Raw genomic sequence first — 25,109 nt, 5'->3', positions numbered from 1 at the left:
CCAAACACTGTATAATATAATAAATTATAATAAAAATCTTTGTGTTCAGGTTTGTTGGTTTATGTTTGAGATTTGCTGAAGATTTTGAGACTTCTTTGGATGATTGGAAACCTGATATGACAGATAGTAGCATAATGAATTTATGCGTAGTGTCAGAAGGAACATACGAAGTATGCAGTAGAACTGTGGCACAAAAACAAGATAAGTCTGGTGAGTAATATATGTGATTCACTTGTAATTGAACATTCTGCTAAATGGAATTTATTTTTATAGACAATGCGAAGTGGCTACTGAATGTTCAATGGCAAATGGAAGGTGTTGATATTCATCTTGATGTCAGCGTGGGGCAACAATTATCTGCATTAGGTCATACTTTGACAATGTTGACTGGCTCGGAAGAGGACGATAATCATATAACTGTTGATTATGATAGTGACGATGCTGATGAACAAGAGAACAGTACTAGCCAGGTTAAAAAAAAAGTATGGTTTTGTTTAGTTTCCTTATTTTTGATTTGTGATGTACTAACAGTGGCAATCTAGGTATGTGGAATCTTCTCTGAGTAACCAATTTATAACTATTGAGTACTTGATGCCATGTGAATGTGTACCAAAGTGTATTTTACTATTGTTTCCACTTTTTTGAAATCATTTCACATATCATTTCTAAGAACGACTTGTACCTAACTAACTTACTTCATCATTATGCTTTGTTACAATTATTCACTTTTTTTTAAAATCAATTTTGATAATAATGGTGACTTCATTTTTTAACTTGTTCCCATTTACAGGAAAGCATTCTAATGAAAAAATCAAAGAATTGGACCGACAATCTACCAGCTTTCGTATACGATCCCTCTCTTGACGCGAAAAAACGCTCCAAGTTGATAGAAAAAGAAATGAACGAACAAGCCAAAATAATAAATGATCTACGGTCACTAGGTGCATCCCACGGTACCATTGAACAAGAAATGAAAAGACTCAAGGAACTAGAAGTTATGGTATTTAAAGATTTTCGAAGGTATACCCTAAAAAAATTCTAAATAGTTTCACAGAAACATTTCATGATGCGAAGTATTCATACGAGGCAACTTCAACTTATTAACATTTTCACAGAGATATGATACAAAAGTTGAGGAGACAGTCTGTGAAGGCATCAGGAATAAAAGGAAAGTTAGGTCTTGGTAGCAAAAGTAATGCTTATCGTTCTCGATCATTTATTGTTCCATCACCAACACCTGAGCATCAACTTGAAAGCCCCGAAGACTTGAATGCTGACGTGAACTCTGCTAACTCTGCAAGTTTTGAAAGCAGTCCAAGAAGTGGTCCAAGCCGGTAAATCATTAATGCACTGAATACTAATTTATCACCAGCATTTATTTTGTTATAGTGTATGTTGGAAAATTACAATCATATTTCATTTGCAGATCGGCATCACTGAGGGTTAGAGGTCTCAGTGGTCCAAGAGTTACCTTCAGTGATACCCATACAATGTGCAGGTATGTCTTTTATTCACTTCATTTCAGCAACTGAAGAACAAAACCACAGTGTATTGAACAGAATTGTATCTTTTGATAGACAGTCGTCATTACCAAGTGCCGGTTCTGAGTTGAGTTTACCAGAAGGAAATTTAGAATGGCCAGATTCAATTGATATTGAAGGGGAGCAAGTGGAATTACGAAAGAAACACAGAGATACAAGCTGTGCTTCTAGCTACGATAGCATGGAAGGAAGGTATACGCTATATAGTTTGATTAAACTAAAAAGGAAACTAATATTCTTGACTATTTATGCAATCCTTGAAAATATTTTGATTTATTTTTGTATGTTGATATTATTTAAAAAATCTGTGTACTTATGATATCACCTTTGTTACATACACGACTGAATAGACATATATTATGAGATTGTGTTTAATCTTAGTCAATTTGTAGTGCACCACTCCTTGATTCATATGTGAGAGAACAAATGTCATCAACTTCCTCACCACATATTATATCCCAGAAACCTCAAGAACCGAACATCGATTTTGAACTTGATGTAAAAGTGCTTATCAACAGTGGAAAGTGTGTACTTCATACCAAAGATTCTGCTAGAGAAGATGAATTAAAGTTGTGAGTACTGAAGAAATGGCTATGCCAAAATTGTCAATATGTCTTCGTCTTTGTGCACAGTAATTCGAATTGGATTAATATGTGTAGAGTACTCTGTACCTTGATGTCAAAAAACTACCTACAAAGCATAAGGTAACAAATCCTTAATTATTACAGGCTAAGCAGAATGAAGAAAGAGAGATCCTGCTCTGGCGGAACCTTTGAATTTCAGCCAAGCAGCCCTAGCAGTAGTAGACGGCATCTTAATAGTAAAGAAAAATCATCTGCATCCAGTGCATCAAGGCTCAGATATCTACAACACACCAATGTTTCATTAGTTGACCTGACTATATTCCATATACCCGGACTGGATGTAAAGGTAGGGTGTCGTAAGCATGATTATAGTGTTAAAAAAAATTAATCGTTTGATTAAGAAACAAAATATTTAAGCTTTTATCACTTATTATTTCAGGTTCATTATGAATCCAAAACACTTCTTGAAGAATCAATATCCCCTCGATTGTCAACGGATAACAGCTTGTTGAATCCGTTATCGGCGACCACTCTTCGAAAATCCGGTACTAAAAAAGCCAGCCTTTTTGCATGGATGACTCTTCAAAGTATTCCAGAAGAAACAATCATTAGCCCGCATATACTTGAATTTCTGGAGCAAACTTTAGAACCTATACCAAGCAAAACAAGTTTTCATACAGGTGGACAAACAAACACTGTATTCACTACGGAAAATACAGAAAGTTCTTCGTGGGCTGCAACAGCTGCAAGTGGAAACTATGTTTATGCAAGTTTCCCGGTTGATGTTATCGTTTACTTCCATATGCAACCCTCCACTTTTAGGTAGAATGTATCACTTTTTATATTTCACTTCACTTATTTGTCAGAAATATGAATACAATATGTTGAGCAACATTTTTTTCCAGATTTTCATGCTTACCAGTATCTCGTGTAGAATGTATGCTTCAATTACCTTCTCTGGATATTGTGTTTTCCTCTAAACGAGCGGAAGAAGAGTTGACTGAATTTAAAGAGTACAAATCTCCGTCCACTCAACCAATTGGCAAAGAGAGCGGCTCAGCAATTGGTGGTTTGTCAGTAACTGGCTGTCTTGCAGATTTTTCTGTTTATATATTTCATCCTTATGGTGGCGGGAAAAAATCCGCACTAAAAGAAGCGCAATGGTCGCCATTATCGGACAGCGAACGAAAGGATTCTTTGAGTATCAATGTTGAGTTTGTGAAGTTTCATTTATCCAGGAGTCGAAAATTAAATTTTCCGAATGAACAGATTAAAAAAGGCACAGACACCAGTAGGGCAGTCATAAGGTTTTCAAGTATGTTTTCAATCCTACTAAAAATCATGTATTACATGAGTTGGAAAAGTAGTTATAAATCTCGAAATCATTGATTTCACTGCTATTCGAAATTTTAATTGATCTTCTTGATCAGAGCTCCATTATTTTATTTTCTACCATTTATTTTACAGCCATTGTTGACATTGGATCAGCTTCATTCAAATATGACATGCGTCGATTGACAGAGATTCTTGCCTTCCCTAAAGCGTGGTATCGTCGTAGCATTGTAAGGCGGCTCTTTCTTGGTGACCTGAGTACAGCCTCTGCATATTCTGAGGGTGACGACAGTCCCCCACTAAATCAAGAAGAAGCTGTCATGGGTAGCTCTTTATTACGGCACTATGACAGGCCTGCTGGAGATACTTTGTCACGTTCAGCACCTGAAAGAAGCCCTACTTTGAATAGAGATAAATTAAGACTGAGCTTAGAGGCTGACATGCCTAAGCAATCCAGATTGAAAGGTAAGTCAGATTACATGTGTCTAGTTCAATATCAGTATGGACTTTAGTATTTATTTTCAACATCTGTCTATTATTATTTTTATTTTCAGATATTGGTAGAGGCTGGAGTTTCAATTCAGATAAACAGACACCGTCGGAAGTTAAATTACGAGAATCAGCCTGGGAGACTCTGGTTCTTTTTGCAGTTAATTTTACTCGATTAAATGTTCATATGAATATGGGAAATGTCATGGGTAACGTGATGTGGATGACCAAAGATTTTCGAAGCGATGGAAGACTCTCTATTGGTAGCATTGGGCATAAAAATTTGTATATTGGTGTGGGATTAGGAGGATCAAGCTTAGATGCAAAAGGTGGAATTGTTGGTGGTACCATTGAACTCAGTAAAATTGACACTTACAGTAAGTAGTAGATCAGACACGATCAAATAAACGTTCTATTTATTTTTCTGTGCGATTTAATTTCAGCACATCGCCAATATTTTTTTTTGAATAAAAATTATTCTAAACTCTGTTTTTTTGAAAAATTAGCTGACAAACTTAGAGTTACAGTAATTTTCATGAGACACAGTTCATCATCATATCGCACAGTTTGCGGTAGAATCTTGACATTTTTTGAGACTATAATGTAATATATTGAATAGAAATTGTGCTGTCGTGAAATTATCCAATATTAATTTGTGCGTACACCATTGATGAAAAATAAATTCTGAAATAAATATTTTCAGTCCACATTTGTGAAGAACCGGGCACAGAACCTGATCATACAGTCGGATTGAAATTATTTGCTCTTGAATTACGCTTAGACTACATGGGGACCAGTGTATTAATGTCAAGAGTATCGTCACTAGATGTAACGCTCAGAGATGAGTGGAAGATTAATAGAACAAACAGTGGAGATGCTTTTATGCCAACAAGACGGTCAGTGTTCTTCTGTATAAAAAAAACCTGCACTTGTATGAGAATCGTTAATTTATACATAAACGTTTTTAACGTGGCACAAGTTCGACAGTTATCACGTTACCTAACATCTCAAACTTGATGTTTTATTTTTAGGCCAGCCATAATTTTCATGCACGGTGATTTGGGTTGGGATCAGCTTCAAATTATAATAAGTAAATCAACAACTGCAGATTTATTGAAAATGTTCTATAAATTGGACGAGTTTTTCAGCCAACAATTTAGGAGTAGTAAAAGAGTTTTTAGCTCACTGCAACCGAGGCATCAAAGAATAAATAATACTAGTTTCAAACGAAAGCAACAGAAAAAGAGAACCACTCTTGAAGGTACGATCATCATTTATATGATTTATATAATTTCTACACAAATAGAGATTATTTCAATATTATCTAGGGCCATGGACATTGAATCAAGCTGCAGTATCGGATGCACGACATCATAGACACTGGCAACGTGTGTTATCTCAGGTTGCCGGTCTTCAACTTGGGACCTTAAGGTTTTCCCTACCTTTTAATGGTACAGTTCTAGGAGGGACAATGGAACTACATGGTTGTAACATTAGCTTAGCCTGCTTCCACGGTATCAATTTCAAGAGTAAAAGTTGGGCGTTGTTTTCACTGAAAGAACCCTGTATTAGCTTCGCCACTGAAGCACAAGAGATACCAAATGTAGAGTGTGAGTATATAGTTGATTATTCAACATGTGACGTAGTTTGATAGCATGCAATGAAGATAAAACAGGATTTACATCTATTATAAATGCAGCACCAGACACCTGCGATGTACATGTTGTACAAACGTTGACTATAAGTCTTGGCCAACAACAGCAAGAACAACATGCCAGGCATCATTCTATGGCAACCGTATGCAGACTAAGTCGCAGTGTTTTATTTCCTCCACAATTTAAATCCCTACAAGAGTGGTTCCACTATGCCTTCGCCAATAGCGAAATAGATGGTGAATATTAGTATTATTTTATCATTATTATCTATTTCATAGAGATTTACTTCAACTGATGAGAATTTCATTTTTATTCACAGGAGTCGACAGATTTCCATGTGTTGAAAGAGAAAGAACCGATAGTACGTCTGAAAGTAATAATGCACCAAGGGGTAGAAGTACTTCAACAACATCTGGAAAAATGCAAGAACATTCTCACACTAGGGAAGTTATATTTGCCTTACCATCCTTACAACTGCATCTGAAAACTGAGCATTTGCAAAGTGCTAGAACTCCAGATGTGATTGGTAAATGAAAGTTATTTATTATCAGTGTTTCATAATTCTTATTACTTTATGGCTCATATATAAGAATGAATCATTTAATTTCAATCGACCTATTTTCTATTACCAGAAGTGACACACTCGCTTTCTCTTTCTGCATCCTGTTATTTTCAGCATCTGAACTTGCATTATTGTATATCATTATTCTACATAATATGATTAACTTGAAAGAGAATTAACTTACTTGAACAACCATTGTTTTAGTGGCAAAATTAATTTTCGCACCGTGCATAAGCACATACATTACTTTTCTCCATGTCGTAATTAGAATAATTTTTTTTTTCCTTCAAATCTCAGTAAATTTTTTCTGGAAATAGGATTACATACTGTGTATATATTTCCGTATGTACATACAAGTACGTAACAAAGTTGAATATTTTCGGTCGCATTGATATTATTCTTATATAATTCTCTTTTCTCTATATTTTAGGACTACCTAAGCATATTTTGTATAGTAAGTACTTTGTGTCAATCAGAGTAAATTCATAGTATTAGAATAGTAGGTTGCGAATTCCACTTATAATCTATGTATTACTAAAGCTGTTGGAATGGATGTAAATCGAGGACTATTGCTTGAAACTGATACTGTGCATGAAGCAATCATCCATCAGTATGAATATACCAATTACTATGAATGATCGATCTATTTGTCATCACTCAGTCTACATAGTAACCTTTTTCTGGAAGTCCAAATTGCTGTATTTTAGCACTATTTAACAAATACAAGTACAAATACAAATTATGCAATGTTGTACTCGATATTTAATATCGTGGTGACCCTATAAAATAAAGCTGACATTCTCTAAAGATTCATGTTATAGTAGCCATAAAAAAAAGAACCTAAAAATATTTAATAGTTGTAGAATCTTGTAATAGCCAAATTGACAAATTTTGCATAATAACAATGGGCTTTGCGTGTAGTTTGCTTATAGTAATAACATTTTTGAGTTTTGCGTTACTAGTATGTTAAATCAAAGGTTAATACTGTACAGCGAGAACATTGTTACTTAGAATGATCTATTTATAGGTGAGAAGCCACTGGTGGAATGTAGTTTCATTACTGAATTTGAGGATCATATATTCGTGACTGTTGACGCCGAGGCCTTCTTTTTTCTACACGACCTTATTACCTCTTACGTGAAAGAAAAGGAGAGAGTGGTAAGTATTTTATTTCAATCAATTAGAATACGCATGTGTCTAAAAAAATTAAGCTACAATTCTAATCTACAAGATGAGCCACTTTTATTGTTTTCTCCAGCACGCAATGCAGGGCGCCAGAGCATACAGTCCAGACCCGCAAGAGAGACGGAACGCCAATTTAAATACTTCTAATGCCTCGACAACATCGGCTGTAACTACTGAAGATGAACGAAAACGAAAGCAATTTGACCCTGCCGAAATGTTCATTAAGGATTGGAGATCGTACAGATGCAAAACATGGCACTTGGAGCCTACTGTTAGGTGAGTATCATCGAGGTCAATTTTCTTGATTCAATTGTTCATACACAGCTGATTTGTAACAAAGAGTTTTAGCCTGAGTATAATTTTGTACCTCATGCTTATATTCAACTTCACCATACGTTCTAGACTATTATCATGGGCTGGGAAAAGCATAGAGCCTTACGGTATTGATTACATATTACAAAAACTGGGATTCGCTCATGCACGAACAACAATTCCAAAGTGGATTCAGCGCGGATTTATGGATCCCTTGGATAAAGTACTAGCTGTACTGATGATACGAATGGTTTTGGCTGTCCGTGAAGACACACCCGATGAAAAGGATCGTAAAAAAGAAAAATAAGATTCAAATAAAGCAAATATTACTCTTTATTATTTTTATTACTACTGTTCATTACAATAACAAGAAGTTTTTGCAATTTGAAATTCAGTATCCACACTTCTAGTTATGAAAGCATTAAATTCAAATATTGTAGAATACTTTCACGTTTCTACAGACATAGCTTCAACGAAAAACTTGATTAAAACGTGTGTATACCAAATTTACGATAAGTCAGAAGTAGAATACAGAAATGACTTAGTGAAATGTAACGTAAGTTGAGAATGGGGATGTTTGTATCAGAGATAATTACATAACGTTTTCCCATTTGTAGTTTTACTCAAAGTTATGGAATTGAATTAGAATTCTATACCTGCTATACATATGCTGTTGTATATAATACGTAGAGATTTGAATATTAAGATCATTATAATTGACGTTTTCTAAAACAATTATTAAGCGTATCATTTATTATGTGCAGCTGTACACCGATCAATAATCTGTATTTTTTCTTCATGTTATATACATGTCTGATGGTTTATATAATCTTTCTGATATCCAAATAGGTCAGATTATGTATATCTCTTTGCAGATTGTAACACAAGTTTTTTTATACTCACATTTCGATTGTACTTTGAGATTCTGGCCTAGACGATCAGTTACTCTAAATAAACGAAACGTAGGAGTACGTTTGTGACGTCACAGTTATGGGCACCATTAACAGTTTTATTGTTTGGGTTGTACCGAAAGAAGAATTCAATAATGAGAGATATTTCAGATTGCTTTACAGATAAACGAGCTAGCGGTTTGATATTTATAAATTTCATATATTTTTGGCAAAAAGGATGACGCGAATCAAATTTCTTCACTATTTAAAGAGTTCACAACTATGTATTAATTCACATCAACTAAACCAAAGTCTCAAAGTTCAAGATTCTCTTTTGTTATTGTAATTGTAATAGGCTATAAAATGAAAAAAAAAATCCGTTAAAGTATGTACTGTTAGTTTTTGTACCTCTTGAATAACTAAATGACACGATGCGATTCGTGAATCAAATTGATATTAAGTTAGAAGCAGCTTATTCGACATTAGTTACATTCCACAAAATGTCAGCTGATCTATCTTACAAACCTTATGTTGAGGAACGGTTTTCAATCCATAATCAAGTACAAATCTCTGCAGCTGCTATCACGGCTTTACGGCTTTCTCAGAAATCCAAGCCATGCAAGTTTTCATGATGTAATTTATATTATTTATGGAGATTTGCCATTCAATTTGGGGATAATATTTTACGGTGATTCCATTAGGGAAAGGCCACTTTGGACTCCAATTAATAAACCGAAAATAAGCAGAAGCCGTATTGGACACAGACCGATTGAACACCAGCTGTGTTACGGGCAGGGCCCCATCAAGCCCCAAAGATTGAATAAACGTATTTAAATGCTTGATTAAAACAAAAATTGTCAGACGTGAAAAAGTAATGCTGACGTCCCATTTTTAGACCGATGCGGAAAACGAAAGACCCTCCTGTCTGAAGTCTGAAAATGGGACTGCAACATTAATTTTCTAAGTCTGAAAATTTCAGTATTAATCGAGCATTCAAATATATTTATTCAATTTTTGAGGTCTAATGAGGCTGTACCCACAACTACGCTGGTGTTCAATCGGAATTGTGTCGAATAAATCTTGGTGTCCAATACAGCTTCCAATTAAGTTTGATATCGAATAATGCCGGCGTCCAACCGGGGTTTACCCTTTTATTATATTTGTTTCTTACACTCGTACTCGTATCAGTACTTGCAATAAGATAACTGAACAAAAATTTGACTCATTCAAAGTCAAGTAAACGAAATACCTATGTGAACGACAATTCAACGAATCTTGATACTGTGCTTTACTTTTTTAGTTATAACAGTACAGTGCTTTGAGACCCATAGTCGAAATTGAAAATAAAAAGAAACCCATTAATTCCACGTCTACTATGTACAAAAAAATTCACCAGTAGGGGAAATACAAAGTAGAGAATTATAATGAGAGCAAGGTACATATTCGAGTGAAGCTTATACATCACTCGATGACGATAATTTCATCCATGTACAAATGGAATTTGGGTTGTAATAATTCCATTATTAATTGTTTTCTTACGAATCAGTTAACGTAGCGGATACACATTGACCGTGAATTATGAAACAAGATAAACTCATTGTACAGATTCATGTATTTTTTTTTAGTATTCTAGTTGTATGCTCCAGATTAATTTTATAATTGTCTTATTGTGTACAAAATGTAAATTTTCACTTATTTATAAATTTGTATCATATAATAGAAGTCATCATTATTTATTGTTATTGTTGTGATAACAATACCAAAATTATAATAAATGGACACATTATATATATATGTGCAGCAAATACTGAGATCGAAGTATTGGACATTCAATGCTTGAATTATCCCTAGACCGAAAGGTAAATTATATATGTGTCGATGATCTCTTGATTATTTTACTTCACGTAAGACTTGTGAATGATTAGTGTGTTGTTAATGCGTAGTAGATATTAGCATTAACCTATCATTTTGGAAATAACGTGGAATTCGGCGAGGAGAGTATAGATTGATTGAGCAATAACCAATGAACAAATGTTTACTCCTAGAGCAGTATCATTTATTCTGCTATGAGTACAATAATACAATTTTCGTATCATAGATTTGTAATGATAACATGTTTATTATTATATTACTGAATATGTTTGCTTTGCAGATATATATATACACTCACACATATATAAATGTCTGGATGTGTGTGTATATAATAATTCATATTTATATAATGAAATATACATTACACTGTATATCTTAATAATAGTTAACATTAATTTATATTAGCCTTTCAATATCTACTGTGACAGGAAGTTTCAAGACTAGCAAAGTAGGTATTTGTTTTTTATAAAAAAAAATGACGGTTTGCTGTAAAACAGGATTAGTATAAAAATTAACAAAATTACCCTTCATTTTTTATAGAGAATCAATTAGAAATATATCGAATGCGTCAAGGCAATAGTTGCTTTATTAAATGTGCTATCAAATTATGGAGCAAAACAATATTTACTTGTATACTTATTTACCGTGAAAATCAAACCACAGATTTTCTATTTTTAATTCTTGAATGTGAATATCTTTGAAATTACAACGTTAATTTTTCACACATATTTCTTTAAATTCATATTCATTACAGAAAGTGATTGAATAGTTTATTACGATTGGAACTATCAGGTTCGATAAATTCATACGTATACTTTCCACGATTGAAGCACACATTGTTACTTATTCAAATAACACGAAATTGATCTATTTTTTCCATCCATACTTTACATCTACAACTTAAGTAACGATAAATACGTTTTACTAATTCTCAAAGTAAATATGATTTGGCGAACATAAGAAAAAACGTTCAGAATTTACGACACTGAAATGTGCTGTTATAAGCGAAGTTTAATAGAACTTTTTTGACGAAAAATATGTGTTCAATTCGGAACAGGCGTTCTTATATATTACATTTATCACTTGAGACTTAGTTTTAAGCTAAAGAACGCTACAGGATTGCGTGAGATTGCAAATTTCAAGACAATCTAGCACTCCGAATCATTGTACGGAATTACTTTTATAAATAAGCTGGCGATAATGAAAAATCCGCAAAAATAATATCGGACGCGTATCTTGCTTTCAATGTCACTTTATCAAACCCAATCAATGTATTCAATTAAAAGACTATCCACTTTCTCCGGTACAAAATTTGCTACAGTTATCGCAACTCTGATCAAATATATGTACAAGATTTTAGAAAGGTAACCGGTTTAATTTGGTTTAACGGTTGAAAATATTTGTTTACGAGATTGTTTGTGTAAAATAATATAGGTAGATCAATATGGATTTTTTTAATGAGATCCAATTATATAACGAACTAGGCAATTCAGGATTTGACTTCCATCTTGACAGAGATAGTATATGTGTGAGAAGGTATATTAAGTATATTTAGGGCAAACATCGTTTACCACAGTAATGAATATTGAAATTGTAATAAAGTATTATACAATTCAGATGATACAATACTTTCAATACTACATGAGGCAATAACAGAAGCCTTAACTCAACTTATTATTATTAAATTACTTCATATTACAGTTTGAATCATATAATTTATGTAATATATTACTAACGTGTATGTACAAACCACTAGTGTCTATAACTTAAAGACTAAACATTTCTATCATTACGGTTAGTTTGTAGTTTGCAAATTCAGTTGCTGATGAATAATAAATTTACATATGGGCCACAATGATGGAGAAATAGTACAAATATTATCTAACTGCAAAGTCGAATTTATTCACAGTTTTGCTGCTCTACTTGATTCGTTGAAACGAGCTATCCGCTAAAATTGCATCTTGTAATTCTTCACAGGTAATTTTAATTCAATATCGAATTATTTGGAATAAGAAAATGTATAAATGCATATTTTTGACAAATAAGTATTTTGTTTCATTTATAAAATTTTGAGAGTTGCAGTTTGCATAACTTTTTGGCTATAATTCATGTAGTCTCCGAAGAATACTATCAGACATTGAAGCACTGATTTATAAATTTTCCAATTCATACTGATTGCGATTATACCGTACTTGCACTTGCACTGTGTTTGGTTCGAGATATAATTAACATGTACTTCCTTATATTTATCGCTTATCATAGAAAAACGATGATGATGATGATGATGATGATGATGACGACGACGATGCGGACGACGACGATGATGATAATGATAATAATTATGAAAATAATAATAACAGAACAGTTTTAATTCACAGGTCAAAATCATAAATACACCACGAAACAACTTAAAAGTTAAAGACTTATAACTTATATAACAGTGAAAAAATGTACAAATGTGTGTTCTAATATTTTCATACTACACAGTAGAATACAAAAATGGAATAAGTAGACTCATATACTTTGTTCTGAATATGATGAATCTTAGAGAAACGGTTCTTTCACTACTTTGTATGAAAACCTCTAATAATATTATATAACACTTGATTTCTACTATATAACTTTTGGAACTATTTAATTATTTTATAGTATAACAGATTTTTTTAAATACTATAAAATACTTTGAATAATCAATTGTAGCTTACTACCCAGTAATATGTATTTTTCATGTCCATCAATTTTCAACAAGTATATCAGAAATATTTTTACATAGTCTCTATGTACGGACGTGTCCATCTACATACACGTGTTTCTTTCTTACCAATGAACTATGAAATTTTTGCATACTCAATCATCAGTTTAGGTACTGCTTGGACGGCAGAAAATATTGTGTGTTCGTTAAATAACAAATACATAAAACATATCGAAATCAAGTTTTTCTTTTTACGTTTCATGTGAATAACACCCATCAGTCAGTATTTTATTTCTCGAGATTCGATCAGTTAGGATCTAAAAAATATATTTGAATCCAACGTAGTCAATTTATAATACATACAACAATATATTGCATCAGGATTCTCTCATTTTGAGATTTAATTAATTAACTTACGTACCTTTTTTAGGTATCATTAACCGAAAGAGGACACACGTAATGTAGATGTAGAAAACTTTGTCTTTTGTTTATGACGAACTTTGAAACGTAGAATATATCAAGCTCGATTTATAACTCGTAGCACTTTCGAAACATGTGATACACAAATTTTTAACTTCATTCTTCACAGTCACGATAAAAGTTTAAAGTAAATTCCATATAATCACCACCATGCTGGCTGTTGCATAAATTCTGTAACAGAAACCAAATATTACAAGAAACTGATTATAGTAGAGTACTGTCGGTTAGAATGTATTTTTGATTTTAATTCTACCTCTTTCGGTCTCATACTGGATAGTCTGAATGTCAAGGTCTTCCTTAAATAGCTGGCAACATCTAAGGAAAATGTTCCACCATCAACATTGGTTAAGGTTGGTGGATATTGCTGTTGAGTGTTATAGCTGCATCCAACACTCTCATCAGTCGCTAAGTTTGCTGATTGAGGGCATTGCTCTACATTCTGCTGAATTCCTCTGTGGAAATGATTTATGGGCTTGGTAACGTATATTGAAATTCTGTCAAATTTTTGATCATGCAATTAGCTATCAAAAATCACTGAAGAGTAAATTACTTGTAAAATCATCAAAGATTAGGCAAAATTACCATAAAAAAATAACGTTAAGTTGACGTTCGTAAAATCTTGCGTAATTCTACATTGATAAGTTTAAACATCATCCCAAAGATTATCTCAATACTTAAAAATGAATAATGTAGTGATTACACATACACAAACTGCAGGGTGACCTGGGTGTCTGGCATATACTTAGACAGAGGTATGTTGCAGCTATAATTGTTTGGTGAAAATGCAGAGCAATATCTCTGATCAAGTGAAGCATTGAATCCATTTCCAATGAGATAAAGTGAGGGTCTTGGCTCAGGTGGTATTGATCCGGCAGCATTGCTTGCAAACTCACGCCAGTCTCCACCACCTGCTGCTTCACGTCTCGAACGCAAATGAAGGTACTTATAGGTATTCTGCAATAGGAGCGTTAAGTATAAGTATCGTCATCTTTTCATTACATACATGACCATGCTTTTTTATACATATTATAAATATCAAAATATTTCACCTCTTTTAATAGTACCTGGGTGTCAGGGTCCGATGGTGTAATTCTGTTCTGAGAACTTTTTCCGCTTTTCCGTTTGTCTTCAGGAATAATACTCAACGGCTGCACTAAATGATCTGCTGAGAACAAGTGATACGATATTCAGTATTGAATTCACATGAGATATCAGTCGGGCCGATATTAAAGTTAATATTAGATTAGCCGTATGCATATAAAACCTCTCTAGTGAAAGAGAGCAGGTAAATATTTTTTATCAAAAATTCAAATAAAATTACATCTACCTATGGGGCATTCCATGTACACTCGACCAATGATTTGCCCTTACCATTTTTGATTTGCTTCAGGATTTTTTATACGATTTGCGAATCTCAAAAAAGCACTACAATATTGAAATTTAGTAGATGCTGATTAACTAAGTCTTTGTAATATGACTTTTCAGAGATAATTCCAAAACAGTATATTAAACTTACAAAGCGATTTCTTTTGTAGTTGGAGATCAGGTGCTTTCAGTTGGGGAATTTCAGATGTGCAGCAGTAGACCTGCAATTAGAGAAAGTGATTAAATAAAGCTTATAATTATACACGGTTTGTTTTTTATACAAGGTCGAAATTGTCATTATCCAATAATGATACAGATTAAACAAATTTTTTTTCTGTGTCCAAGATTGATGTTATTTACTTTTTCATATTTTTACCTGACAGCGACTGTCGAGTTCAGAGTATCGAGAAATACATTCTGCTGGCTTCCCTAATGCTGCAGGTTTTTCGACTATTTGCGAAGCATCCTCGTCAGTTGCAGAATAATTCTCATACACGCTGCTTGGAACTTGTCCCTGACCAATTCTATCCAACCAGTTATTATCATACTCACTGTAATAGATAATTGTACAGAACAGAAATCAAGATTGAGCCTAAATGATCAAGAGTGCCAAAAGAATTGTGAAAACAAATTTTAAACAACGAGCTTAAAGTCGGTTTTAGGATCGGGAAACCACTTCCATATCAAGGTTCGGGGAATACAAATTATGTAAAAAATGATACCTTGGTTTTTCAGGTCTTGGTTGAGGCCTTGTGTGTCCCGGATACCATGTAGTCTCCTTTGAGTAAAGCTGTTGTTTTGTGATCGGAGCTTGCGTAGAAATCATGCTGCTTTTCGTGAAGGTCTGGGCACTTGAGCCTTTTGTATAAATTCCAAGAGATGTATGAGATGGCGGTAGAGTACTATGTAGAAGGGGATTGAACTGCGGATCGTATCCAGGTTTACTTGGTACGGTTGGTGCACGTGATGCTCCTACAGACAACATGCCATCACTTGCTGCCGGAGACGGATTGTAATTGCGTTTCTGATATTCCAAAAAGTATAATGTGGCCATTGCTACAAGACTGTGAACAAAGAATTTAAGTGAGGATTAATCTTCGCTATCGCGTTTAATGAGACATATATTTCTAATGAATAATAATTACCAGAAGGCCATTATGAGAATGAGTATAACAATAACGATTTGAATAAATTTGTTGCTGCAGAGAAGTTCCTCATCTCTTTCAGGCCTGCTGCACCGTCGAGGAATTGTAGATTTAGCTCCAATGGAAGGTGCGTATTTACTGCTTGAAATGCTCGAAACTGTACTAACCGAGCTTTTTAGGCTGTCTCCTCTCTTTAATTTTGCTAACCGCTTGTTAATTTTTTCTAGCTGATCAATTCTGGTTTCCAAGCTGTCCGTTACCTTTAAACAGAACCATCCAGGCGATAACATCAGGTTGGTGTAACAAGTTTTGTAAAATAGATAAAACTTGAACAATGGTAAGGACATAGCTTTTACCTTGCAAAGTTCTTTCACAGCACCGATATTTTCCATAAATATTCTCTCTTTGTTAACTACCAAAAAATTATCTATCCTCTGCCCATTTGGCAAAACGATATCTCCTGCGGGTAAAACAGCTTCTGGCAAAATCCGTTGGACTTCTTGTGCAATGACACCCGTATCTTCCTGAGGCTTTATTCCCAGACCAGAATGTAATGCGAACTCAGGAGCATAACGATACCGAACTACTCGTAGTTGCTGGACATTTCTTAGCTGCTCTCTTGTGTCAACCTCTTCAACATTCTGCTTCGCTCTCACGTCGCTCGGTTGTACGATATGTCCTGTTAACTGAGTATATTGTAAATCTTGTTAATTTCATACTATAATTCGAACATCGATTTAAAAACTTTATAATTCTAATCTTCAATCAGGTCCAAATAAGGGGTGGTCCTTGTTATACCTTCATATTCCCATGAACTACAAGAGCTTCGTCAGGCCTGTCTGTGTTTATTCCAACTCTTCCAGCATGATAAACACTGTCAGGAGCAGCACCTCGTTGCCATCCCCCCTCAGCACCAACACCGCTTCCTTCAGACTCAAATTGCCCAGGATTGCTCGCCTGCGTAAAAGCCTAGTGACTTTACAGCTGTTCCACTCAAAGATTTTACTACCATATCAACTTGGCGGTATGAAACGAACACATAAGACATTTTTCAGTGCTAACAGAAAGTCAACCAAATGTTTTTAAAATTTAGAATAGAAGTACTATTTCTGGCCAGGTCTTGGAAAATTATATAATATTTTTATACAACAGTGCGATACCTTTGGGTTTTTTCGATGCATATTATTACTTGCAAATTCGTCGTTTCGATCGCAAAATTCATAGTCCACTAGTGTTAATATCAAGCTGATTCTTGAAAAAACGGCTACAAATGGTACAATAGCCAAAAACTGTACGTGTCCCTTAATGCCGATTGATACATTATTACGAAGTGGAAAAAAATTTTCAATGCTCCAAGATGAATTCATGCGAGCACCAAAAATGTTGCTAATATTATAAAAAATATTGTGCTATTGGGATAGTTAAAGTTACTCCACTTACCCTGACAATGATCCGTTCGGAGGCATGGGCAACAACTTGATAGCTTGCGTGATCAGCAGTATGAGCATGCAAGCCAACGACTAAGTGGAAATACCTCTGGTCTGGATTTGGTTTTCCTTTCTTTCTCATGTTATTGCTTGTTGTTTCACTAAAGTGCAGACGACCTACTGTCACCTTAGTGACACGTTCACCTCCCAATTCAACCCTAGAACCGGCTCTGTTTTAGCGTAATGTGGGAACAAAGTAAAACGAAAAAGGCAATAAAATTTTGCAACAAAATGGCCTAAATGTCAATTGCTAAATTGCGTAGTTTGTATGAAGAGTATAGGTAAATCCATTCAAATGATCTTGATGGCAACACTAAAAAAAAATACTTAAATAATCGTAATACATCAAATCTTTTCCCCTATACTCTTATTCACACTGATTGCGTCCAGCTTACGAACACAAGTTATATTTTTATATGAAAATATAAAAACAATTATATAAATACTTTTATTGTCATAGAGTAACAGATATCAAATGCTATAAATACAATTCAAGCATCATTAAATACCGAACGATCGTTTTTAATAATGTGCCACATTTATTGCAAAGATATCTATGTCTCAATTGATTTCATTTTATACTTACACCACTGGATGAAAAGGTTTTTTGCTCCTATCGCTTTGACTCTGTTCTACTCTGATTGTTTGTGTTGGAGACTCCACTTTAACACCATAAAAGTGTAGTTGAAAACTGCTGATCTTTTTCAAACCTTCACCAGTTTTGACAAATACTGCCTCTCCTTGCAATTGTGCACGGCATGTGATCTTGAATGGATGACAATGACATTATTGGACAAAAGTTACGCAAGTAACATACCGCTATCGATGGAAATTAATAAATTCCTCTTTTCTGATTACAATGATTGCTAACGAAAATCACTAAAAAATTGACAGCTTCCTAATTTATTAAATACTTTCTGTAAAACTGCATATTAAGAAGGTAGTTAATAATTGCCAACTAACCTGGAAATGATTCTTTTTCTGACAAACGAAAGCGTCATCTGAATTACTGAAATTGAACCCCTTATCCGCATCAACTCTATAATATGGTACAGGTAGTTCTTTAAGATTGTGGTCACAGAGAGCATGCCATGAAGTTTGTTGGAACGGATGAAATCGAATGCACTGGTAACTGGCATCTACGTAATTGTTGTCCCCTGAAACTTCATCCCCATCCAATACTGCGTTGCTACTACTGCAGCTATGCTCCACCGTTCCAAGTTCTGGCTCCTGTTTTGAACGAATCGAGTGATTACCGCTGTAATGCTGGTTCAATTGAGAATCGATACAGTCTGGAATATTGTTCAACGCTACCTGCTTAACGTGGATGAGTCCATCTTGACTAAGTTTTCTTTTCTTAGGTCCAGACTGCAGCGAGGAATAGAGAGTTGTTATGCCCCCGGGACTGTGTTCATGTGGCAAGGATACGAGAGAAGCTCCTAATTGCGGTTGCGTAGGTAGCGTAGGAGTGCTAGGAGCCAAGAGAGGCGTAAGGACAGGGTGCGTCAGAAGAAGTTGATCATTGGACGGAGCCAATGCTCTGGGTGAAGGTGGCAGTGGGCCAGGTGCGTAATTTGTAGCATTTCCTGGGTGGTGTAACAAGATCTCTTGAAGAGCTACCGACTTTTGATCTAGGACTGAGAATATTTCAAACATTATGGTTAGCGTTTGACAGGGGTTTTCGGGCTTTATGCCTTTTTATGCACAATCAATCTGCATGGTTCAAGAGTTAGGCAGCGTATACCTACTTTTTGTTTCGAAAGAAATTTCATAATTGTCATTACTTGTTTCGTAACGAAAAATTTTCTGACTTACGTGGAGAATGTACATGAGATTCGTGATGTCCAGGTGGTGAGTAAGGTGGTTCACTTCCACTATCTGGTGGACTTTCTGGAAGTGAGTGTCTAAAAAAAAAACACAGGAAATCAGTAGCTATCGGACAATTCTGAACAGATTCCTGTGAACAAATTATATTACAAATGAAAATATGCGCGGATGGGGTGAGTAAAAAACACGAGGACCACATCCGTTATATTTGGGCATCAGGAAATGTTCCGGTTATGCAAAATTGAATTGTATCAGAAACGTCAACTCGTTTGGTAGAGGAAATCGATTGTACCGAATGTTTAGAAATATTAATCTATCAAACCTTAACCCTGTACTTACGGATGAACGTAGGTTTGTGGATCTTTGTAAGAATTCGACGAAGTTACGTTGTTTGTGACGGTTGTTGCTACCGAAACAGGGTTTTGGGTAATCGGCGACGGCAATCTGGATGGTTGCTGCTGCGTCGCCGTCGCTTCCTGCACCCTGGAGCTCGTATTTGGTGCAACACCACTCTCATTGTGGGCGAGGGTGTGTGCAAAATATCTGAATAAAAATATAACAAGATTTTTGTCAATGAATGAGTTTAACGAAATATGCGGTCAATATTAGTTGCATCAAGAATATCGCGATAAGAAATTAAGTGTTATTCTCAAACTTTTGGGTGGAGAAAAATCCGTATTCAAATTAACTATAGGTATGTTTCAGTTAAATAACAGGCATTCGAAAACAATTTTTCTCTTCGTGTGGATATTGCCGAGTACCATTTTTCTTTTCCACCCTTTACACAAAACGTCGTGCAATCATAATCTATGATAAAAATCTGTTTCAGAAAAAAAAATCAACTTTATTTCTACACGGTTACATTCTTCAAAGGACAAAGTATTTCAGAACCCATAAGACGTAGGGGTTCAAGTTCGCTTGACAATCCGCCAGGCATGACTCTCTGTACGGAGACCTGCTGTGATTTCATCAATTTCATCCAGACTAAGTGTCATTACGTGGTTAGTCGTGTCGCCCTCATCACTCTGACCGGAGTGTATTGAAACCTACACACACATAGGTACACACAGTTACGCATTCTGACATCATTTGCCTACCGATACCAGTTTAAGCTGGATGAAAATCTTTTGTAGCTAGACGATATTATACACCGAGCATCCCGCATCTTCCATCTGCACATCCGGTTGCACTTTTTATTTCTACCTATCCGTATAATCCAGATTCATCACGAGCATATGCTTACGACGACCTACAGTGATCGGTATCGCAGAGGACATCCTGACACTTTCGACTTTCTAATCTCTGGAGTGAATTCCCAGGACGCGACAGAGCCTTGGATGTCGATGCCACGCAAGACGGTGCAGCAGGCACTTCCAAATTCGTATCTGTGATTTTTTCATTTTTCACATCGGATCCGGGCCGCATTTTCTGCGACGGAAGCTTTTTTACTCACCGCGATTGTTCGTAGAAGGCCGGGAGTAACGAGACCGGAAATAGGAGGGTCGCATGAATATTTGGGGGTGTTTAAAGTGCTGCGGAGTCTCGAAATCGTGGCGCGTACGTAGATAAAAACTAATCGCATCACGAGATTAATTAATAATTAATTTTTTCCAACCGATCCCGGGCTGTACACAGATGCAGTGCTCTGCGCGTCTGAGGCAGGAAATTTGTTCGTCGAACCGTGACGCAAAACTACCGAACACGTTGTCCAAATTTGTTAATCATCATAATTGCCCGAACTCGGTTCAGGGGTGTCCTGCCTCAACGCGTGTCCGCGTAAACGTTTCATGCATGAATAACTCGCCGCTCGACTGTGTCAATGGCTGCGGGATACAAGAAGAAAAAAAGAAAAGGAGAAAAAACACCTTTTAGTCGACGGACACAATGTTCCGTATATATGTATAATTTCGCGCGTAGATACGTGAATAGAACAATCGCCATTCATAATTTAGGTACCGTTAATGAGCTATCGGAACATCGCCGCTGTACAACAAACTAAGTCAAGCGCAACAACATCGAGTGAGAACAACGTGACTGAATTCCGAGTTTCCCCGCACAGCAGCGGTGTATCTATCCGAAGCCGCAAATGCCGATCTCGGCGAACTGGTTTTAAAATGCATTAGCATAAAAATTGCTATTGTAGAAATGAGCTGCCATTTGCTTCCATTCCGTTACGTAACGCGGTTGAACGTCTTTTGTACCCGGCACGCTTCCGAGCTGTTGGTCTAATTTTATTATACCTAACTCTGGTTGCCTTTTGACCACAACAATATAATTGACTACTTGGAGATCCAATAAATCCATTCCGTACAATAAACATGCCATCGCGACAGAGGAGGCTTGACCTAGAATGCTTCGAAACGTCCGCACACGCTCGGGATCAATCGTGTAATGCCAATTTGCTACGAGCTACAGGACTCGCCGTCACGTGAACTGAATAAATATTCGAAGATCGTGAATGTTTGCGTGTACGAGTAGAAAGAGAAGAAGAAAAAACGTACCCGGTCAATCGGCGATTATATTTATATACATGACAGGGGTCTCTTTTATCAATGTACAATTTGTTGCATTTATAATATCAGATATTAGTTGAATGGCTACTGCAGGATAGGATGAACTTTTGCAATTGAAAAATATTTTGTTTAAATTTCTGTGATCTTAACAAATGGTCTTTGGTAGAAACGCGGCGGGGACTTTCTAGGTATCACATTCTCACGGTATAATATAACATATAAGCTTTGATCAAAGGTCAACGGCTTGTTGGTAATTCTTCATCCATACTTCGGTGAAACCTGAAGAAATGAACGATTTTTACACGCGTGTCGATTGACTGTCGGTTTGAGCGAAGAAAACACTGTTTTTGGTAATCCGTTTAAACAGGAGCCTTCCTTTAACCTTTAGAATTTGGTGATCCTTGGTCTGCAGTGGTCCGGGAATTCTCGTGAGTTTTGACGGATTGTTATTTCTGCTAGAAATGTTTATGGGTATATTTGACGGAATTTTACTCACGAGGCGGTCTGCTCGCTGTCGCTATTGATAAAATCCTCTAACTGTGAAAAGTCCAGCGCTTCGTTGTCAATCCCTCCGACAAAATCACCCCTTCCTGTAAGCAAAGAAAAAATTACGAGTTAACCGAATGATCTGTAGTAACTACTTTTAAACAACGCTGGCAATTTAAAATAGTGAATCAAAGTTTCAATTTAAAACTGATCGCAACCGGATACCGATATTCGAGAAAAAGTTTCCACAACGGTTATCTCCATCGGGCAAACCTACTTCAATTTATACTTTCAAAGATCAAGGACGGGCCATACTTGCAAAAACGTGCGAAGACTGATAAAAAGTAGAAATACATATACATGTTATATGGAGATTTCTATTCCTGTTAATTCACGTCGATTAATTGCTGCGTACGCATTAAGCTATAGGCGATTGATATTTCAACCATTATAATTATCTGACATGTTACACAAAAACCGTGATTTCGTTAGATAAAAAATATACGTTCTACAGTGTGAATTTTTTTTCTATCAAAATATACGTTATCAATTACATACAAAACGCTGTTCATTCGGCTCAACGATTCACGGAAAAAGATCGAAAATTTTGTTACGCCTGTAATTCGGAAAAAAGAAGACTAAAAATTAGCTAAAAATATGGCGTGCCCTTCATCATAATTCATCATAAAATCATGGTTTAAATTCCGTGAAATTTTCTATATCGAAAGTAAAAAAAAGAAAAACTTGCACTTTCTACCGATCGTGAGTATCTCATTGAGCCGAAGAACGATCAGCCTTGCCATAAAGTGCACAGATACAACCTTTCACAGATTCGCGTCGACTGGAGAAGCGGACGAATCTATTATTCGGTGACCTATGAATACCCGTCGAGGCCATTTCCTTGGAACTAATTGGCGTCAACTAATTCGGTATATGTATACCTAGTACAGCAGTATTTTATTGCCTCGGGTACGCGCGTGCAAGTGCGGTAAGTAAACAACGATCAGGAGGCGCTGTTGACTAATAATACCTACGTATAATATGAAATTATTCCCTGCGTTAGATAATAGACAAAAGCTGTGACGACGAACATTAATTAACGCGAACACTCGGCGAGGTTCCGGAAAAACATGCAGATATAAATGTAACAAATTGCAGATGCCACGTTGGACGTATACACCTACTTACGTGCAACAATGCAGAAATTATCCATCGTATCTGCACGTTTGTTACAAACGCGTGGCGTTACACAAATCTCTGACAGTAAAAATAATAATAACAACAACATTAATCACAATTTTTCTATCGCCTTGTACGCAGCTGCGGTGCGTGCCAGTTTATAAAATGTATAAAACGGACCTGGTACGATACAGACTCGTAAAGCATAGGCGTTGCGAACACTCGGGGGAAAAAAAAAAAAAAAACAATACGGAAAAAATCCACATTCTCCGCACGAGATTTAAAAGTTACGTTACACAGGCGTCGACGCGGATCGTGACGGCGGGTTTGGAATGCCAGAGCGTCGAGCATGCTTCCGAAGATAAGGTGATTCGTGTCCGAATTGAACTTACCAAGGCACCGATCCTCCCTACGATAAGACAAACGTTCATTTTCGGACAGAGATCGACTTTTCGCTGTATAAAGATTGCATAATTTTTTTCAACCCGAAGAGGATTTTCTCAGTCGTTGCGATAAACATGTCAATTACCAAATTTTGTATCAGTGTAATTACCTATCCACCTATCTTGACATTTGGGCGTAATTAAATTCACGATTGTTGCAAATCCAATGAAACACACGTTCCTATATTCAACAGACCGGTTATATTTTTTCGCTCAATCGCGAAACGAGCGTTCAGGGGATCGGAAATGCATAGGAACACTCACGTACAAACATCGGTTGCATACCTAGGCATGTAACGCAAAGAAATCAGTACGATTCCTCGAGCGAGAGGGCACAATAACAATGGTAATGAAAATATTGTTAGGTAGCTCGTCCCGAGGTTGTTATTCGACGCAGCCGCAGGCAATGTAGACCTATTCTCAAACTCGGTGAGTCTCTTAAACGCTTAAGCGACTGACTCAAGTGTCATAACTTGTCATTTCCGCCCCGTGGTTCGTCCGTTCGTGCAGGCAATACATGTATAATATGAACCCAGACGAATGTTATGAGGAGGATAAATAATTACGAAGAGGCAGTGCTGAGCGATCTTAGAAACGGCCTGTGGGACAAAAACCTGAAGGGATATACGCGCTTGATGCTGAAAATGATTTATTTTTTTTTTTTACACGATTTTTATCAGTATATATAATATATATATATATAGGTATGTATAATACCGCGGCGAATCTCGCGACGTTTCGTTGTAATTCAGAATAATTTATCCTCAGTGTTTGATTTGCACATCTTTATCGTAATCTGTCAGGCGTCTCGATATGGTTGAAAAAAATAAATCAAAATAACCCAGCCAACATTTATATGATAATAGAAACTTGTTTAATTATTCAACAACTCGACTAGGTGGAAGACAGGTTTGACATACCTGGGAAAAAGGGTTTTTGCTTCTTTTTCTTTTTATCTGCCACTATATACCGTAAGGCAGCTTCATCTCGATTACCTACCCGAAGAATTCGAAGGTGCTTACATCGGTCGGCAAAAAGATATGGTACATCAATCTGTAGCGTTCAATTAG

General features: G+C 35.9%; 2 protein-coding genes and 1 long non-coding RNA gene across 13 annotated transcripts in view; 2 read left to right on the top strand and 1 right to left on the bottom strand.

Moving 5' to 3' along the window:
- The window catches only part of LOC124303582 (transmembrane protein KIAA1109), a 35,478-nt gene extending 22,055 nt beyond the window's left edge, over positions 1 to 13,423 (top strand). The window contains exons 31-51 of one of the 2 annotated variants that reach the window (XM_046760955.1): positions 50 to 210; positions 274 to 482; positions 791 to 1,020; positions 1,116 to 1,334; positions 1,427 to 1,498; positions 1,578 to 1,733; positions 1,934 to 2,113; positions 2,270 to 2,471; positions 2,565 to 2,947; positions 3,031 to 3,440; positions 3,593 to 3,922; positions 4,012 to 4,323; positions 4,650 to 4,842; positions 4,978 to 5,207; positions 5,275 to 5,556; positions 5,646 to 5,837; positions 5,921 to 6,127; positions 6,594 to 6,617; positions 7,191 to 7,321; positions 7,422 to 7,624; positions 7,751 to 13,423. In XM_046760955.1, the coding sequence (XP_046616911.1) occupies positions 50 to 210; positions 274 to 482; positions 791 to 1,020; positions 1,116 to 1,334; positions 1,427 to 1,498; positions 1,578 to 1,733; positions 1,934 to 2,113; positions 2,270 to 2,471; positions 2,565 to 2,947; positions 3,031 to 3,440; positions 3,593 to 3,922; positions 4,012 to 4,323; positions 4,650 to 4,842; positions 4,978 to 5,207; positions 5,275 to 5,556; positions 5,646 to 5,837; positions 5,921 to 6,127; positions 6,594 to 6,617; positions 7,191 to 7,321; positions 7,422 to 7,624; positions 7,751 to 7,967 (4,543 nt within the window). In that variant the 3' untranslated portion in view covers positions 7,968 to 13,423. The remainder of the gene's footprint in view (positions 1 to 49; positions 211 to 273; positions 483 to 790; positions 1,021 to 1,115; positions 1,335 to 1,426; positions 1,499 to 1,577; positions 1,734 to 1,933; positions 2,114 to 2,269; positions 2,472 to 2,564; positions 2,948 to 3,030; positions 3,441 to 3,592; positions 3,923 to 4,011; positions 4,324 to 4,649; positions 4,843 to 4,977; positions 5,208 to 5,274; positions 5,557 to 5,645; positions 5,838 to 5,920; positions 6,128 to 6,593; positions 6,618 to 7,190; positions 7,322 to 7,421; positions 7,625 to 7,750) is intronic. The other variant, XM_046760956.1, reaches the window with a different exon arrangement.
- The window catches only part of LOC124303590 (myelin regulatory factor-like protein), a 50,362-nt gene continuing 36,711 nt past the window's right edge, over positions 11,459 to 25,109 (bottom strand). For 2 of the 10 annotated variants that reach the window (XM_046760988.1, XM_046760978.1), the window contains exons 2-18: positions 22,428 to 22,521; positions 19,758 to 19,961; positions 19,407 to 19,495; positions 18,906 to 19,228; positions 18,555 to 18,821; positions 18,178 to 18,356; positions 17,545 to 17,761; positions 16,903 to 17,073; positions 16,461 to 16,790; positions 16,105 to 16,364; positions 15,682 to 16,023; positions 15,336 to 15,510; positions 15,111 to 15,180; positions 14,644 to 14,759; positions 14,301 to 14,548; positions 13,848 to 14,046; positions 11,459 to 13,765 (exon numbers count right to left, since the gene is read on the bottom strand). In XM_046760988.1, coding sequence (XP_046616944.1) covers positions 13,691 to 13,765; positions 13,848 to 14,046; positions 14,301 to 14,548; positions 14,644 to 14,759; positions 15,111 to 15,180; positions 15,336 to 15,510; positions 15,682 to 16,023; positions 16,105 to 16,364; positions 16,461 to 16,790; positions 16,903 to 17,073; positions 17,545 to 17,761; positions 18,178 to 18,356; positions 18,555 to 18,821; positions 18,906 to 19,228; positions 19,407 to 19,495; positions 19,758 to 19,961; positions 22,428 to 22,521 — 3,359 coding nt within the window. In that variant the 3' untranslated portion in view covers positions 11,459 to 13,690. Of the gene's footprint in view, positions 13,766 to 13,847; positions 14,047 to 14,300; positions 14,549 to 14,643; positions 14,760 to 15,110; positions 15,181 to 15,335; positions 15,511 to 15,681; positions 16,024 to 16,104; positions 16,365 to 16,460; positions 16,791 to 16,902; positions 17,074 to 17,544; positions 17,762 to 18,177; positions 18,357 to 18,554; positions 18,822 to 18,905; positions 19,229 to 19,406; positions 19,496 to 19,757; positions 19,962 to 22,427; positions 22,522 to 23,605; positions 23,646 to 25,109 lie in introns of those variants that run through there. The other 8 variants (XM_046760987.1, XM_046760986.1, XM_046760984.1 and 5 more) reach the window with 8 other exon arrangements.
- Positions 16,310 to 17,747, top strand: LOC124303635 (uncharacterized). The gene is made up of 2 exons (XR_006907951.1): positions 16,310 to 16,397; positions 16,874 to 17,747. It is a non-coding gene; the product is annotated as an uncharacterized LOC124303635 (long non-coding RNA).

This window comes from Neodiprion virginianus, chromosome 4 (genome assembly GCF_021901495.1).
Source record: "Neodiprion virginianus isolate iyNeoVirg1 chromosome 4, iyNeoVirg1.1, whole genome shotgun sequence".
Taxonomy (NCBI): Eukaryota; Metazoa; Arthropoda; class Insecta; order Hymenoptera; family Diprionidae; genus Neodiprion; species Neodiprion virginianus.
The sequence above is the reverse complement of the archived record's forward strand: the minus strand, read 5'-3'. Positions and strand labels throughout refer to the sequence as shown.